Here is a 16,522-nt window from a genome sequence, read left to right on the forward strand (position 1 = left end):
GCCTCCGATCCCACAGGGAAGCACCTTTACGGTCCGCGTTACTCACAGCTTGAAGACTTTCTCTCAGGTCTTCAACGTGGAGCTCGGCTTTCCTTCTCGGAGATTCCACGCTTCCTTCTGCCTCCAGCTCTTTCAAAGTCTCCTGTTTGCTCCTGACAGCTGCCTCCAGCTCACTGCCCCGAGAAAAGGCAACAGCGGCAGCGCTTGATTAGACCGGTAATCCATCTGCAGCCGCGTCCAAAGCGACCTCCAGTTTCCAGGAGGGAAAGGGCCGCAGACGTGCAAGACGCCACCAGTATCGGCTCTGCGGGGCGACGTCGGACGTAGCCCCCGGCTGGGCAGGGAAACGTCGCTTCGCGCCCTCACCCAGAGCCTCAGCTACCCTCAGGAGAATCTTTTCTCCGCATTTCAGTGCCCCTCTCCGAGCATCTTATTAAGCTCACAAGACAGACGGGGAGAAGACAGACCAATTAACCTGGCAAGCAGGGGCAAAGTTACACAGCGAGTTACTAATAGATGTGGAAACAGCCCCCGGGACCTCCACGCCCTCGACACGCAGTAAAACCACCGTCAGGGTTCTGAAGGAGCACGGCCCAACACGCAAGAGGCTCAGAGGTGAGGGAGAGACCCAGGCGAGGTCAGAGAGGTTTCCGTTAGGAGCACAGGGGACATTTTTTGCACGAGATCAAATTTCTCCTCCACGCACCTGATGCGTTTCTGCAGCCTCTGGCTGCGGGTCTGCAACAAGTCCACCTGGGCCTCCAGCTCAGCTTTCTGGTCCCGGAGCTCCTCAAGGGACCTACGCAGCTGCCGGAGGGACTCAAGGAGGCTGGCGTGCTCCTTCCTGTTCTCCTCCAGGCGGAGCTGAGAAGCTAAAGCAGCTTCCTAGAAGAAAACCAAAACAATCCCTCACAGTCCTTTCCCCAAAACCAAAAGGAAAGGCGCTCAGTGGCTCGCCACTCGCGCAGTTCGCAGGAGGTCCCGGAGCTACGAATGCACGTGCCAGTCCTGGAAGAAGAGGGCTGTCTCTTCTTTTTGGGAAGCAGCTCAGAGCTAATCAACCTCCCGGCAAGATGGCGCTCCCGGCTGAGGCAGGGAGGGATTTTCATACTCACAATTCAGAAGCAACAGTTTGCTTTTTTAAAGCCGTAGTTCCAACGTGCTCCCCTCAGCCCCAAAAGGAGGGCAGCACGGCACCTCTCCGGAGCTAAGACATACATACATCTCTTTCTAGCTCAGTCCGTCTGTCTTCATCCAGCAGCTGCTGCCTTTTCTTTCTCAGAGACTCCTCCTAGGTCCAGATGAGAAAGTAGGCGAGTGTCAGAGCGAGGAGACGGCCGACGCCGAGCAGCACTTGAAGTACCGGGGTCAGGCCTGAGTCTCAAGACCATTTCAAGACACCCGAGGACTCTTGTCAGTGCTGCTTTATTCCCCCTCCTGCGCTCAAGATCCCCTGCCTCTCTGACTTCAAGCTGGGAACGTTTGCGTTCCCGTGGGAAGAACGGCCCTTCCTGCTCAGCTGCGAGGGCACTCAAGGCACGCAGCCGCTTCTGCGGGATCTTGCTTTTCTGAAACCTCTGCTTGCCTCCGGCATTTCTCCGCCTTTTTACTTCTCACTCCAGCGCCGCTTGGAAAGGAAGGGCTGACCGAAGCAAGGCTACCTACAGCCCTGGGCACAGGCCAGCACTTAGAGACCTGGCAGGCGAGAGCATCAGCCGGTGATCTTTGCCAGCTCCACAGGAGCATTTGGGGTGCTTCCCTCTCCCACCCTGCTGCCCAAGATCCAGCAACGCTCATTGCCTTTTCACGGCAGCAGGGAGAAGAGGAGGTAGATCGGGAAGGGACTGACTAAAATCCAAAGTTACGCTGAGCAGGACGCGCTGCCTCGAAAGGCTTTTATGGTCCCTCTGCCACTTACTGCCTCCCAAAGCCCCGACAAAGCCAGAGCGCTGGCTGTCGCTGCAAACATCAGTCACGAGGACCGCTTAGCCCTGCTCCGCCTCGTGATGGAAGCTTCACCTGTAGCTTGGATGGCAGCACAAGCCCTGGCTGAGCGCTTCCGAAAGTCCCCCCGAGGGAGCAGCCAGAGGAGCAGCACGGGCTAGGAGACCTCCGCGAGCCCACCAGGGCTGACTCACCTGGCTGAGGAGCTGCGCTGATCTGGCTTCGACGTCCCTCATGCGCATTTCAAGCTCCATTTCCGAATCCTGGAGTTCTCTTTCCTGCAGGGAGATGCCGAGTCAAAGAGAGAACGGCACGAGTTCCTCACTCGCCGGGCAGAGCTCTGCCACCAGGAGGAGCAAGGAAAACTGGGGAGGTGTGACGCGCCGCTTGCGTCGCCCTGGGCTGGCACGCACACGGAGGTGTCACCACGCCCAGGCCGTCCCCAGGCAGCCAAGTCACAGCAACCTAAGGCAAAGGGTTCTCCTCACCTTCTCCCCGTGCCTGTGCTGCAGCGCAGCCAGCCGCTCGTCCAGCTCCGCCTGCAGAGCCTTCACCTCCTCCGCGTGGAGCTGCTGGAGGTGCGCCTTCTTACTTCGCAGGCCTTCGAACAGCTCTGCCTTTTGCTTCCGCTCCTGTTTGTCGCAAAACCCAAAGAAGGAAAGCGTCTGAGTGAAGCAGAGGTTCTCCAGCAAGGCCACGGGAACCCACGGGACGCGCGCCCTCTGGAAAGCCAGCCCGTCCCACAGCAGCTCCCGAGCAAACGCCAGTCAGCAAATTAACACCGCTTGCTTACAGGGACAACGCTGTCAAGGGAGCGGCTCAAGAAAGAAGGAGCCACCCATGAAACTAAGGTTTTGTCACGCGCTGCCGACTGTATAGTCAAAAACGGGAGGCAGAAGGCTTTCCAGAACAGGCACCTGCAAAAACGTGAACGAGCTTCGCTTGTACCAAAGTCCACAAAGGCACGTGGAAGGGGCCTGCCCAGAGACTATTTGGACAGCTGATCCTTACAACCCCAGCCTAAATTCATTTTACGTTATGGCAACAGTTCTGCTAGAAGAAAGGAGACTTCCAGCTCTAGGAGCGGCCGAGACAGGCGGGCCTGGCAAGCAGCAGTGCCAGCCCAGGCGCAGCCCAACTGAGCAACTCGCTGCTCTCCCCCGCAGTACCTCCTCCTCGTACTGGTCCTGAATCCGTGCTAGGACCTCCTGGTGCTCCTCTTTCATCCTCTCCATTTTCCTCTCGTGCTCGTCTTCCACTTGCCGGCGTTTCTCTCTCATAAGCTCGCCGAGCTGCGGGGGTAACACGGACAGATATTTCCCCGACCTGCGGCGCTGCGCTCCGGTGGCCCCCCAGCGATCAGCCTCTCGCACGAGCAGAGGGACCGAGGCTCCGAGCACCTTGCGAGGGGCATCAGGCTGTGGCCGGGGCAGCGCAAAGCCAGCGCCCTGGCGAGGCGAGATGCTGCAGGGGCGTCCTTTCCCCGAAGGCGCCGGTCACCCCTGGGCAGGGGACGCGGCCCCTCGGGCCTCACCACGCGCCCAAGGAGAGAGGGTGAAGAACCCTCAACAATCCGAGATGAGTACTCGCCTCGCGTTCGTATTCGGTTACTCGAAAGGCTTTTTGCTGCACTTTCTGCTCCGCTCGCTGCAAGTCGTCACGCAGCCGAGCCTCCTTGCTCCTCTGTGCCTCTGCTATCTGGGTTCGCAGGCTGGAAATGACCTGCCATGAAAGCCGCCCACGGAGACTTGTCACCCTTCTGACAAGATCCATTTAGGGCCCTCCTACAGAGAGCAAGCACCGCGGCAAGGACCAGCGCGTGCAGCCTCACCGCCCCCGACTTGGAGCACGTCCAAATGCTGAGCCAGACCAGGCCCGCATTTAGGAAGCGGGAAAAATTTAACGACGCCCTCCCTGGCCACCTTTGATGGCAGCGTGGGGGAGCAAAACAACCAGTTTACTTTCTGAGGACACCACGTTTTACCTTACGATGCTTCTCTTCTGCTGCGGATTTCACCTGCTGGAGTTCAGCTGCAAACTGTTTCTCCAGCTCTTCTGCTGCCTACGGGAACAGGAGCAAGACAGGCTGCTGGAAAACCTCTATTTGTGGGGACGTGCTGCGCAAGACGCATTTGCAATTAGCACCTCTCCGTCAGCATCAAAAAAGCGCACGGTAACCCCCTTTCAGGCCGGACTGTACACGAGGTGCCTTCACTCTCGCTGAGCTTTCCCTCCCGAGCGGGAGGGTGCTTCTCCCTCCCTCCTCCGCAGATCTCAGCCGCGCTGGGCTGGACGGACTACAGACCGCCTCCGTGCAGGAACCCCCCAAGCTCTCCGGAGGACTACAGCGGCAGCCGAAGCGGTAGTCCGAGCGGATAAAATGGCTCGGTTTAGCTCGGCAGAGACACGCGGCGATCCTTCTTTTCGTCAGATGCAATGTGGCCATTGAAGTAAGTGCTATTTAATCACCATGGTAATAAAAATTGGGGGAGTACTCCTCCCCACCTCCGTCACGCCTCTAACAGCACGCCTAACATCTTTCCTTTAGGTTTCAAGGCAGCCGTTATTAAAGTGCGTGCAGGCGTTGTTTAACCTCAACACTTGAGCGTCGCGAAGCCAGCCAGGTCAGCACGAACAGCACGGCTCTGACCCTAGCTGGCAATAAACACCTCACCTTCTTCTTCTTTTCCCTGTCTAATCTCTCCTTGAGCTCACGCAGGACTTGCTCCTTCTCTTGTTCCAGCCCCACCATCTCCTTCTGCCGAGCTTCCTCCATTTCCAGCTTCATTTTCTCCAAAGCGAGCTGGTGCTGCTTCTCCAGGCTCTCCTTCTCCATCACCTGCAGGGACTCCCACTCTTCTCTTAGTTTCTGCAGCGCGACCTCTTGCTCTGCCCTGCCGGGTTTGCGACAAGAACACAGACAGAGGCAAGTCAGGATTCGGTCCTTTACCGCCGGCCTCCGTTTCGGAACCAGAGCTGACAGAAGACACAGCTAGAGGACAGGACACGCAAGCCAGAAGGAACCAGGAACCACAGCACACAGATCCACAAGCGCGGATCCAAAGCTCAGGCCTTGGAAACAAACAGCAAAGCAGTCGGGTGCAGACATATCCGTCAGCTAAGAAAAAAAAGAGAGAGGAAAATAGAAGTTTGCCAGCGGCTGCCTTTTCTGCCTCCTCCGGCGGTTTTAACAGGCCTTAACCGCCGTTAGACGGAGACGTCCGCTCAAGGCAAGCCACGCTGCCGAGCGCGGCCGTCCTTGCAGATGCCACCTCTTTCATTTCCAGGCCCCAGGGCTGCGCCTGGTCCAACATTACAGCAGCACCTCTCTCAGGGCACTTCTGCACCGTACGTCTACTTAGCAAAACTGGATCAGCTCCCAGGCGGCAATAAGGTCCCTCCGTTTTACCTCCTTTCGACACGCGGCTCCCCGGCACGTGCAGCGTCACGGCTGGGGCCTCGCGCTCACGGCCGAGGCAGGCGACCGGCCACGGGAGGCTCGGGCGGGCTAGCACCTCCGCTTTGAGCGGCTGCCGGTGGCATGCAAGGCGCTTCCCTCCCAGACCAGCAGAGTTTGGGTCCCCAGGGATGGCAGCAAAAAACTTGTCACCTTATCTTCTCCTTCTCTGCCTCCGTCTCCGAGGCGATTCTGGCTCGCAGCTTTGAGAGTCTCTCAGTTTCTTCCTTTCTGACACGCAGCTCTTCCTCCTCAGAAGCCTTTGCCAAATCTTCTTTTAGAGTCCTGAGAGATGAGCAGCTGGGGAAAAAAAAAAAAAAAAGAAAAAAAGAAAAAAAAAAAGAGGTTCAGGAGGCTTTAATGTCTTCCAACCACCTCCCCAAGGCCTATAGATCAGCCGCTGCTCCCACTCGCTCTGCCCGCCCAGGCGACGCGTTGCCAGGGCTCCAGACCATTCATTCTCTTCCCCACCTTCCGAACCTGGCTGCTGGCACGGGAGACGCAGCCCCCAAGCACCAAACTTCCGTGGCAGGCTTTTAAAATGCACTCTATCATCAGAGGTGGCACTTGGGGTTTTTTCCCAGGTAAATGAAATCAGCTCCTATTAAATGAAAGCCACGGGGCCCGGATGCTTTACTGCATCTGTAAGCTTCCTATTTCCATGAGACACCCTTTCTGCTACTGCTTTAGTACCGCATAGACCTTTTTCCCTTTCTGTGTCTTCCCTCGCACCCAAGTCAGCATTCCCGTGACATTTCATGCCAAGATACTGTTTCTGGCTGGCTCGGCCTGCTAAGAACATAAGTATCAAGGCCACCTGAAATAAAAGACAAGCCTTGAGAGAAGAATCCCCCAGGGAGAGGACACGGCTCCCAGTGCCGTTCTGCTCCCTGCGTTGCTACGAGACCCGCGTGCACTGGCTGGCTTTCACGCAGGCATCCGTGCCCCGTTCCTTCAAGTCTCGTTTGGAAGCGCCTCTGTAAAACGTACCGCGCCAGAGGTTCAGGCAGCTCCTCTGGGGTAACCTCACCTCCTCTAAGGCTCCCATTGCCAGTCCCGTTACCAGCATTTCACCCAGGATTTGAACGCCTGCCGGGCGGCAAAGCTCCACGCGCCCAGCTGGGAGCTCTTCCCAGGTTAACCGTAAGAGGCAGGCTCAGAGCTCTGAAAGCTGCACGTGTATGGCATCAGAGCTCCTCTTGCAGGACAGGGGAAGATGCTCTCTTGCCTGCGCTGGAGAGCGCTTTCCTGCGGCAGACCGTGCTCTCCACGCATCTGCCTTGAGCATTTGCGGCGCCGACAGCAGACCCCTGCTCATTTCAAGGTGCGCAGACCCTCGCGCGCAGGGCTGTCCGTGCCGGGCAGGGAGCCCCGCGCTCCTCCTCCCCAAAAGCCTCGTTCTTGCCTCCTTCGCCCACAACTCCGCAAAGCAGCCCCGCTGCCAGGGTGGTGGCCCATACCGGCACAAGCCTGCAGCCGCCGGCAACGAAAGCGCAGCTAGGAAAGGCTCGTAGGAGAAAGCGGGGAGGTGGAGTAAAAGAGGAACGTACCTGAGGGATATTTCTTTCTGCTGATGAAGCTTCTGAGCTTCCTCCTCCTCCTGCTGCCTCATCTCCTCCCGGAATTGCCGAATTTTCTCCTTTGCTTGCAATAAACGCATTTTCTCTCGCTCCAGCTCCAGCTCCAGCTCCTCGACTATTCCCTCCAGGGATTCTTCACTAGGCTGGTTCAAGGACTGCCCGTGTTTGATTTCCTTCTTGCGGCGCCTGCCGAAAAGAGAAAGCTCCTTTAGGCAAAAGGGTGACAGAAAACCGAGTAACACGAAAGGAACAGCCACATCCCCCCACGCAGTATCGACTCCAAACCCAAAACCTCAGAGCCACCTACGGCAGAAGCTTCACCGTCGGCAAAGGGAAGGGACGAGCAGAAGCCCCACCAGCCATCAGACCATCAGTTTAGCACAGCAACAGGCCGCAGGCTTTTGCGGGGAACCTGGGCTCGACCGTCCTGCGCTCTGACCTTAGTCTCTCAAAGCGACCCACGTTCCCAGCGACCGTAAGAGCGGGGTGAGGTGCTGGGGTTTTGTTGCTCCCCCGCAACCTCGGCACCGCTCAGCGAGCCAAGGCAGGAGGCTGCGCGAAAGCGTTTGCCAAAGGAGGACGAACGCTTGCAGCCTCGTTGGCGACGCTGGCAAGGAGGAGGCTTTCCCAGGCACAGAGCAGACCGCTCTGTCTCCGTACCACGGAGTCCTGCGCCACAGCCCCCAGGGCTGAGCCGCTCTTCGCGCGCTCCCCAGCGCAGACCGTTCACACAGCTGCTCCGATTTGCGCAGGGAGGGAGACCTTCGCGCTCTGCTGTGCCCACCAGACCGCATCTCCTGGCATGCTGACTTCAGACACCACGAAGGGCAACAAAAGGACAAGAGCTGTTACGCTTACAACACCGGGGACTTAACTGAAGCCCTTACGCCTTCCGTGGGGCAGCGAGCTCCTCCAGACTGCTGGGGCTACCCAGCGATCCCTCCTCCGCCTCCCGGGCCACAGCCTCCTCCCGACTGGCATTTTCTAAAGCAAAACACTTCTCTTCTGACGTTTCCCAAGCACTTTGCTCCCTTATGCTTTGCGGCGCAGAAAAGGTAACAGAAGACCGGATTAGCACAGATCAGATGCTAGCGGCTGCCGCAGGTAGACGAGGCGGAGGGAAGAGGGGACGGGCAGGCGGCGCGGACGGGCACCGAGCCATGCCTGCCAACGGGACCCCTTTGGCCACCGCGGGGCTGCCAAAGGCACCGCAAAGCTCCAAACCGTCCCCACCGCCTCGAGGCCTGCCGGGCTAACAGGCAGCCGCGGCTCTCACGGCTGTCGGTCTCAGAATGCCGAACCCCCTGCCCTGGATTAGCCCCCTCTCTTTCCGAGTCCTTGGAGCATCTCCCCAAGACAAGTCAGCCCCGCGAGCAGTACTCTCGCTGTTGTCCGAGTTACAGACGGGAACATTGGCAGGCATGTTTACACCTCCAGTCCTACTTCATCTCAGGATAACAGAGCAGAGAGGCAACAAAGCAAGCACGAGCCAGCTTTACAGGCCGAGAGAAAGAGAGGCTGCACAGCTGGGAAGCAGGTACCAAGCGATAAGGAGACAGCTCCTGCGGGCAGAGCACGTTTTCGGGGACCTTCCCGCGAACAGCTCCTCTACGAACAAGGCTGCAGATCCCAAGGGCGTGCAGCCAGTCGTTAAGATGGACTGCAGCTTCTTCTGTTCACAAGTTTTCCTGGCACGGGTAACAGCTCCTCGGTTCCCGGCGCCCCAGAGGATGTGTAACTCTGCGCGGAGGCTAAGAGTTTTGACACGATTCATCTATAAACGCCACACGCTGCAGCTCTCGGAGAGGGAGGGAGGGGCTCGAGGGAGCACGGAGCTCACGGCTCAGCACAGCATTTCAACTGTTTTAAACGAGTGGCCACAAACAGGCTGAAAAGAGCTCCCCAGACAGCCTAACTAAGGGCCTGGAACCAGCGTTGCTCTCGGCGTAACAGCCAGCGCGCTCGAGCGAGTCGTCCGTGTACCAGGACGTAAAATAGCTTAATGCTCACAGCTGGTCAAGCAGTGACTTGCTCTGGGCCACCTCTGTGGAAGGAAGAGGACGACAACCGTTCACACTGCAGCTGGACCCTCCTGCCAGCAGCGACAGGCACCGGGCTGGCCCTGGGAGCCTTCAGCTGCAGGCTCTGCCCAGCGGAGAGCCGGCAGCCCAGCAGGACCAGCGCCGGCCGAGACGGGGGCTGCCTCAGAACCAGAAAGGTCTCTCGTCGGGCAGCCGCCCGCGGCCAAGTCTTCCACGGTTCAACGCCGCAGGGCACAAGACACAAGGTTAACAGGTTCAGAGCATCCCGGCAGGAGCGTGACTTTCAGAGCCTTAGAGAAAAGCCAGAGAGCTGTAAGGGAAACAGAAGCCAGCTCCACATCTGGGGCAGTCTCGAGGAAACGAAAGGCAGGCGGATTTGCTGCCTACCCAGCCAGAAGCCGAAACAAAGCTGCAATCCGCTGCGACAGTCCCGAGGAGGTGGCAGGAGGAGCGAGAGGGAGAGACCCCGCGAGAAGCGGCAGCGTCTCAGGGCGTTCTACGGGGACGCCTGCACGGGTTACAGGGAGCAGAGCAGAGCAGGGGCAGACAAGACGGGAAAGCCACCCGGAGCTAGAGCTGGCTACACCTCCTCTCTTGCTCTGGCTGTTTGTACCATACCTCTCAGCAGCTTTTCTTCTTTGGCTTTGCTCTTCCTCTATACTGGCTTCGCTTTGCTCTTCTTCCTCTTCTCCCAGCTCCCGGGCCTGCAGGTAAAAGCAAACAGCGTGGAGTTTGCTGGCTCCTTCGCCATCGAAGCCTCTCAGGACCCGGCGGCGGTTCTGCTAAGGGCAGCGCCGCTCTGGTCCAGCCCATCGGCGCCGAGCAAGCAGCGCCCGCGGGCTGCTGCGGAGCGCCCAGCCGAAGGGGCCAGCCTCCTCTCCCGCAGGCAGCCACGGGTCTCAGCGCGTCGCGGGAGCGGTTCCAGCAGCGCAGCCGAGAGGCCGGGGAGCTCGGCTCTCCGGGCTGCGCTGGGTTACGGGCTGGGGCTCGCGTTTTCAAGGCGGAAGATGAACTCCCTGCCGGCACTCTAGACACAGGCTGGGTTTTTTCCCTGAGGATCGTCTTGGACACGTGAGTAACACTAAACGCCCTGAAAAGCGTGGGACGACAAAAAAAAAAATCTCCTAAACCAAACAGGAACGTCACACGCACGGAAGCGTGCCGGGGCCATAAAGCGATAGATGTATTGGCCGTGACCGGAACGGCACAGGACTCAGTCCTGCCCGGCACCCCGGACCTCGGGCAGATCGCGACGAGCGGCGCGCGCGCGCAGTCGCACCTCCCCAGGGATTTCTGACCGCTCGCTCCGGAACGCGTCACGTCGGGTGCCGCCAAGGAAGCCAGCCCCCTCAGGAACGCACCCTGAGCCACTACGGTTGGCTTACTTATGACGTAGTAAATACTTGAAATACAAACAGCAAATATTCGGATTCGAACTAGCCAGCTGCTCCTTCTCCCACCTGCCAGCTCCGGGCACCTCCGTCCCCGCAGCAGGCGCACGCAAGCGCGCACCGCGCCGTTCGCCTGGGGAGGGGAAGAGCTTCCCTCCTCGAGCTGCCGGCCCCGGCTGACCGAGCCGTAAGGGCTCGCCCTCCCTGCGGAGGCTTCTGGCCCCCAGAAGAGCGGCCCGTCGGGACGCTCTTGGGGACCACAGCAACAGCAGGTGGGCTCAGCCCGCGCCACGCGGGAGAGTACCGTGGAGCAGGGTCAAAATAAGGCAGGATTAAACCAGCAGTAATTTCTGCAAGCGTCCAGCGGAGCAAAGAGCAGAAGGATTCCCTGCAAGCGCTGTCACCTTCCGTCACATCAGCCTGGTCAGAGCTCGCCCAGGCGGCTCCCCCTCCCAGCCTCCCTCCTGCCCCCTGGAAAACGATGACTTCAGTTCTCCAGAACCGAGGAGCTCGGCAAACGTCTCCTGGCTCAAAACAGGCTCTGTAACTGCTGCCTGCGAAAGGAGAGAAGCCAGGCAAATGGAGAATGAGAGCTCCCTGGGAACGGGGATAACCAGGCCCCGGGGAACGCTGCTGAGCCCAGGCACGGGCCAGCGCTGCTCTCCTGCCCAGCGCCCCTTCCCGGGAGGGCGGCCCCTCGCCAGGAACCGCGGGCTGCGGGAACCTCTGGGCACATTCGAGGAGGCGAAGACGGCACCTGCCCGCGGGGACCGAGGGCTGGTTTTAAGCCTTGCCTGTGAAATTACCGCCCCTCCTGCTGCCTCAGCATCCCCAGCAGTCCCAGTACCGCAAACAGCCTAGCGTGCCGTCCTGCCCAGACGCCCGGCTGCACGCCACCCAGGAAATCTCGCACGCCCGCAATACAAAGCCGGTCTTGCGGCCACAGGAGAGCAGGATGACAGCTCGCAGGCCGTCTCCTCCCCCTGCACAGCGCCGTGCCCAAGGGACCTCAGCAGGAGGATCTCCACGACCTCCAGCACGCACCAGCTTAGATGCGCCCCTCGCAAGCCGGCTCTGCTAAAGGGTGCGTCGCTTGCGCAGCTACCTGCGCCTCGCCTCCGCGGAGAAAACAAGAGCGCTGCTCTAATCCCTGCCCTGCCGCAGGCAGGGCGCTGAACGCGCCGCTTCTGCTTGCCTCTGCAAAGCCGTTCTGCCGACACCACCGTCCTGCCATTAGTACGCCACAATACAGTATTCTACCCCGGCTATTCACAGCTCCGTCCCCGAGCACATATACAGCACTTACCTTGCACGTGGGGCGGTCCAGAACAGGAGACAGAACCCCCGCGTCCAGTACCTGCTCCAAAAGCCGACTCTGGAAAGCCAGGTCCTAAAGAAGGAAGCAGAAAAGGATCCGTGTCTGATGAGCACGCACAGGTTTTACCCGAGATCCTGACAGGTTAGGCCAAAATCCTGACACGGCTGGGCCTCCACGCTCACTGCCCTGCTGACAGCCAGCCTTCTGCAGCACTGGGCATCTGAACATCAGAACGGTTTACAGGACACGGGAGATGGCTACACAAAGACTCGGCCCCACGTCCAAGCAGAGGTCCTGTCCGTACTGCAGGCAGGCAGACGGACGGACGGACGGCTCTGTTGGCGGCTTGAGCAGCAGCAGCGAGTGGGGCCGGCCCGTGCCACAGCCGTAAGGTCACCGCTTCGCAGCCGAGGAGCGGGGCAGGCGGACTGCACGAGGTGGGGACAGCATTACCCGGCTGCACGTTCCCAGAGGAACGCGAAGCCCACGGACAGGGGACAAGGAGCTTCCAGTGACTCACCATCGGCTGCAGCAGCTCCCGGTCCGAGCGGTTGGAAACTTGCAAGTCCTCCCCACCGCCGCTGCTCTCCGATGCCTTTGAAAGCTGAAAGGAGACGTGCGTTACAGCCCGTACGTGCCTCACCCCCGCAGCTTCACCTAGGCCTTTCCAGCGAGGTGACAACTGATCTTGGGAAGACAAATCTGGCCGCTCTAACGCAGGGAAGAAAAGGCGATTGAATATCCCAGGAAAAACACTAAGGGTGTGACCCCGAGACAAGCACAAAAACGCCACTTCACAGAGACAAAGCGCAGAGATGGAGATGGGACTGGGGAGGGCAGAGAAGCGCTCTTCAAACATCCCTGCTAACGGGCACTTGCTCACTGTCCTCTGCTCCTTCCGCGTGGACCTCTGCACCACAACCCCATGCACCCACGTACCCGGCAATACTGGGCACACAAAAAGACTGCTCTCCCGGCAAGTTTACCTCAGTTACTAGAACATCCCAGAATAATTTCTTTAGCTGGCAGAACCCTATTTCAGGGACTGATACAGACAAAACGTTTGTTAACGCTACCCGTTAACGAGTGCCGTGGCTCGCTACGGCCGTTCCCAGCCACGCTCTCCCGTGAACACAGCGGCCGTTCCTCCCCTGTCACCGGCCACCCCTGCGCTGGTGTTTCACGGAGGTCTTTGTTTCCTGGGAACCAGCGGCACGGCTTCCCGCGCATACATCTCCGCGGTAACGCACAAGTGTGTCGCGCAACCTTTATTTACAGGGACGGCTCCCTTTCACACGTCTCCATCTGGTGAAGAAGCCTCGCGTGGTGACTTCCCACCACACGAAGGACCCCCTTGGCTCCCGGTGTTTACCCGGAGCTGCGCCTGTACAGAAGGCAGAGCACGAAACCTCCCGAGCTCAAGCGCTGCGGCGGGGGATCGCTTCTGCTGCCGTGGGACCCTCTCCCCAGGCACCCAGAGGCGCTTCCAGACCTGTTCCTCCTCGTGCCCCCTCCAGCAGCGTCCCAAAGCCCTTCTGCATTTTAGAGCAGAGTCTCACGAGTCTGCGGCAGCTATTCCACCACAGGGATTCAGAAGGCAAGAGAGCCGGGCTCAGGCCAGAGCGAACCCCACCGGCAGCCAGGCAAACCAGGCTGCCCAGAAGAGGCCCTCTCTCCCAGAGCACGCTCCACATAGACCTCACGCCTCGAGGAGTTCTCCGGCGCCTGACGGGGGGTTCGTTTTCAGTGCCTTCTCCCCACTTAACTCCAGAAAAGCCCACTGAGGGGGGCAGCATTTCTTTCCGTCTCTCCTCCCTCTCTCCCAGAGCCTCCCGCCACCTGCAACACAGCCTCCGCTCTCGCCCAGCGTCCTCGCGTCTCCGCAGGTCACTACAACCACACGCTGCTTTTCTTTGAACGCAGGTATTCGACCCCGACCCACGGGCTACGCGAAGCCGGTTTTTTCGTCGCTTCACCCCATCGCTGCTCAGATTTCCTCCCCTGCAGGGCTCGCTACGCAAACCCTTCCCTCCCCTCCCTTTTGCAAGGAAGCCGGAGAAGGGCTTGGGCTGCGGCTCGCTCGCAGGAACGCTTTGCTGCTGCCATCTCACGGCGCTACAAGCGAATTCTGTTTTCCAGCGGGGCACTAATACGTTGTCAGGACTAAGATATTGCCCACGAGGGTTAACGGAGCCTGGCTGCTGGCCGGCAATTGCCGGTTCATAATAGATTCCTGAAGCCCTGCCGCGGCACCGAAGTGCCAAGAGAGCTCTTTGTGGCTGGACACGTTAACCTTTCGGTGACGAACTGGACCCTGACAGACGGCTCGCCGTTTGGAGAGGAGAGAGGCAGGCCTTTCTTTTTCACCTCTGCTTTCGCATAAGCCTTGGCAGTTTCTGCCCAGCACCGCGAGTGGGTTCTCCGGCAAAGCCCTTTACAGCTTAATTGTCATATGCTGCGAAGAGCATAAAGGAAATACCATAAAACGCTTTAAAAGAAATTAATTTGCCTTTCAGGTACCGGAACAGAGTTTTCAAAGCGGCGAGGAAGGATTAACGTCAGCGCAAACAGTCGGGCCAAGCCACCAGAGCCGCTCGCGACGCGCTTCCCATTGCGCCCTTGTCATCTTCAGCCGGATCGCGGCTAAGAGAGCGCAGGCAGAGCGCGCGCCCGTGGGGAAAGCGGAACGCCTGCGTACCGCACTCATTGCTGGCGCTCCGTCTGAGCCGTGGAATTCATCAGCAGCGCAAAGAGAACAGGTTTTAGGTTGCCACGGAGAAGCGGCCACGCGCGGGCCACGTGGAAGCTTCTGAGATTCTCGCGGGACCGAGCGACAGCGCGAGAATGGCGTTGCCAGAGTACGTTCCCAGCTTATCCATCGCACCTATGTGGCTCTAAGTCCCGCTCTTTCTTCGTTCGGCAAGAAACAAAGCCCCACGCTGTGCAAAGACGCCGTCCCCTCCAGTCCCATCTCCCAGACGGCAAGCATTCTCCTTCAAGCCCAAACCCGCCTTCGACGCCCACGCCGGTGTCCCCTGCGGACTGCACCTGGCTCCTCGTACGCCCCCCTCACCCCCCCAGCCCTGCCCCGGGTTGTGCCTGCCCATAAACGAGAGGCGAAACCTCGGGCCCCCCTCCTGCGCCCTCGCCCCCAGCCCAGGCGCTGCCTGGGCGGCGCCGCGGCTCCTCTCCTGCCCGCCCCACATCGCCCACGTTCCTACCTCAGTGTCCGAGATGCCTCCCAGGGCGCCGACGTCCACGTGCAGGTTTTTGAACAGTCTTGCTGTCCCACGGAGACTCTAAGGGTATTAAAAACGAGATGGCCAACACTGAGTTCCCTCTGCAACCCCCCAGGCTACGCAGGAGGAACTGGGGGTTCCTGATCAGCGAAGTACGGCAGCAGAGCCGTAGCAGCACGCCAAGGCAATACGCCTACGGCCAGTTCACAGGACCGCGCAACGCTTTGGGACGGAAGGGACCATCTGGTCCAGCCCCTGCAATGGGCAGGGACACCTTCAACCCCATCAGCTTGCTCAGAGCCCCATCCAGCCTGGCATCTATTCCTTTCAGAAATACATGGTGGCAGATCCTGGTTCACAGGGAGCACAAGGAGAAAACAGGGTTAGACGCTTTTGTGTGCCCAAACAGCACCCAGGGGAAGTTCAGCACAAACGGAGGCCCAGAGTCAAACGGCACAGCCACGGTCAATCAGCTGCTCCCGGGGAGCGGCGCAGCTTTTCACTCCGAGGCCTCACGCGCTACGGTCACCGACAGGCGTTGAGAGCCAAGGCGCGCAAACTACCTCGTCCTCGCTTGCCTCCTCTTCGTTTCTCCCTTTATCTACGGCCGCTGTGTTCAGGGAACTCTTCTCTTCACAGACCAAGCCCAGCAACTTCTTGGTCTGGCTGGTGGGCTTACAGCTCTCTGCAGGCTGCGAAGACAAAAAGAAAGGGAGGTGAGAGGACAGCCGAGGAGAAAGGGGAGATGCAAACCCACCGCGACGCCGGCCGGCAGCGGGGTTACGCCGCTGCCCTCGCTCTGCTGGAGCCACGTCCAGTCGGGAGGCGACGCGTTCTTTACCAGGCCAGGCTTTCCTTACGCCAGAGGGGCTCCTGTCCCATAGGAGCACGTCTGCAAAACCCGCCTGCGCCTCAAAACGCTGCTTCGTAATAAAACAAAATGTCTGAAGTCCCCAGGCTTCCCTCAGCGAGGGGAACACCTTCAGCCGAGGTGCCGAGCTGTAACGTTTCCCACACCTATTGTTTTGTTTTCCTTTAAAAGATCACATTGTTACCAGTCGACTGGTTGGTTGGTTGGTTGGTTGACCCAAAGGTCACTTTCTATAAACGATCACGCGACAGGATTGCAAGTCTTACGTTCATCCAGAAAACTCTTCTGTACATTTGCTTATTCTCAGCCAAGAGTTGAGCGAAGCTATTATTTAGTAGATTACGTTACCTGTACCATATGCTTCATTGGGACACAAATTAAGGCTCTACAAAAAAACTGAACTTAACGGACTTTTTTCCCCCAACAGTAATTGAAACAATTCTGTCTTTAAATCTGCTAAACGTAGCAGAAGAAAGCTCACCACAAATTTAGCACTGGGGTCCCTAGAAACAGCAAAAGAAACAAAAAACAGAGTAGGGAAGTGGCTTTTCAACAGACAAAAGTATCCCAAAACCGACGAGAGGTCACAAATACTGTCATTTAAGCTTCGAAGCGCCGCCACGCCTGCGACCTCGTGCAGAGCGCGCTTTCCAGGGCCCGCTCCCCGAGAAGCTGCGGCC

The 16,522-nt window shown here is 59.0% G+C and overlaps 1 protein-coding gene across 4 annotated transcripts in view; it reads right to left on the reverse strand.

Annotated features, from left to right (window-relative positions):
- The window catches only part of LOC148055010 (centrosomal protein of 164 kDa-like), a 34,472-nt gene that overhangs the window by 10,103 nt on the left and 7,847 nt on the right, over positions 1–16,522 (reverse strand). For 2 of the 4 annotated variants that reach the window (XM_087763608.1, XM_087763606.1), the window contains 16 exons: positions 15,535–15,663; positions 14,954–15,031; positions 12,253–12,336; positions 11,721–11,804; positions 9,642–9,727; positions 6,952–7,167; positions 5,555–5,701; positions 4,619–4,838; positions 3,929–4,006; positions 3,535–3,666; positions 3,114–3,236; positions 2,433–2,576; positions 2,139–2,222; positions 1,223–1,291; positions 707–885; positions 47–173 (listed from right to left, as the gene is read on the reverse strand). In XM_087763608.1, the coding sequence (XP_087619734.1) occupies positions 47–173; positions 707–885; positions 1,223–1,291; positions 2,139–2,222; positions 2,433–2,576; positions 3,114–3,236; positions 3,535–3,666; positions 3,929–4,006; positions 4,619–4,838; positions 5,555–5,701; positions 6,952–7,167; positions 9,642–9,727; positions 11,721–11,804; positions 12,253–12,336; positions 14,954–15,031; positions 15,535–15,663 (1,980 nt within the window). The remainder of the gene's footprint in view (positions 1–46; positions 174–706; positions 886–1,222; positions 1,292–2,138; positions 2,223–2,432; positions 2,577–3,113; positions 3,237–3,534; positions 3,667–3,928; positions 4,007–4,618; positions 4,839–5,554; positions 5,702–6,951; positions 7,168–9,641; positions 9,728–11,720; positions 11,805–12,252; positions 12,337–14,953; positions 15,032–15,534; positions 15,664–16,522) is intronic. The other 2 variants (XM_087763607.1, XM_087763609.1) reach the window with 2 other exon arrangements.

This window comes from Nipponia nippon, unplaced genomic scaffold, assembly GCF_047370975.1.
Source record: "Nipponia nippon isolate SJK-2023a ecotype South Korea unplaced genomic scaffold, ASM4737097v1 scaffold_28, whole genome shotgun sequence".
NCBI lineage: Eukaryota > Metazoa > Chordata > Aves > Pelecaniformes > Threskiornithidae > Nipponia > Nipponia nippon.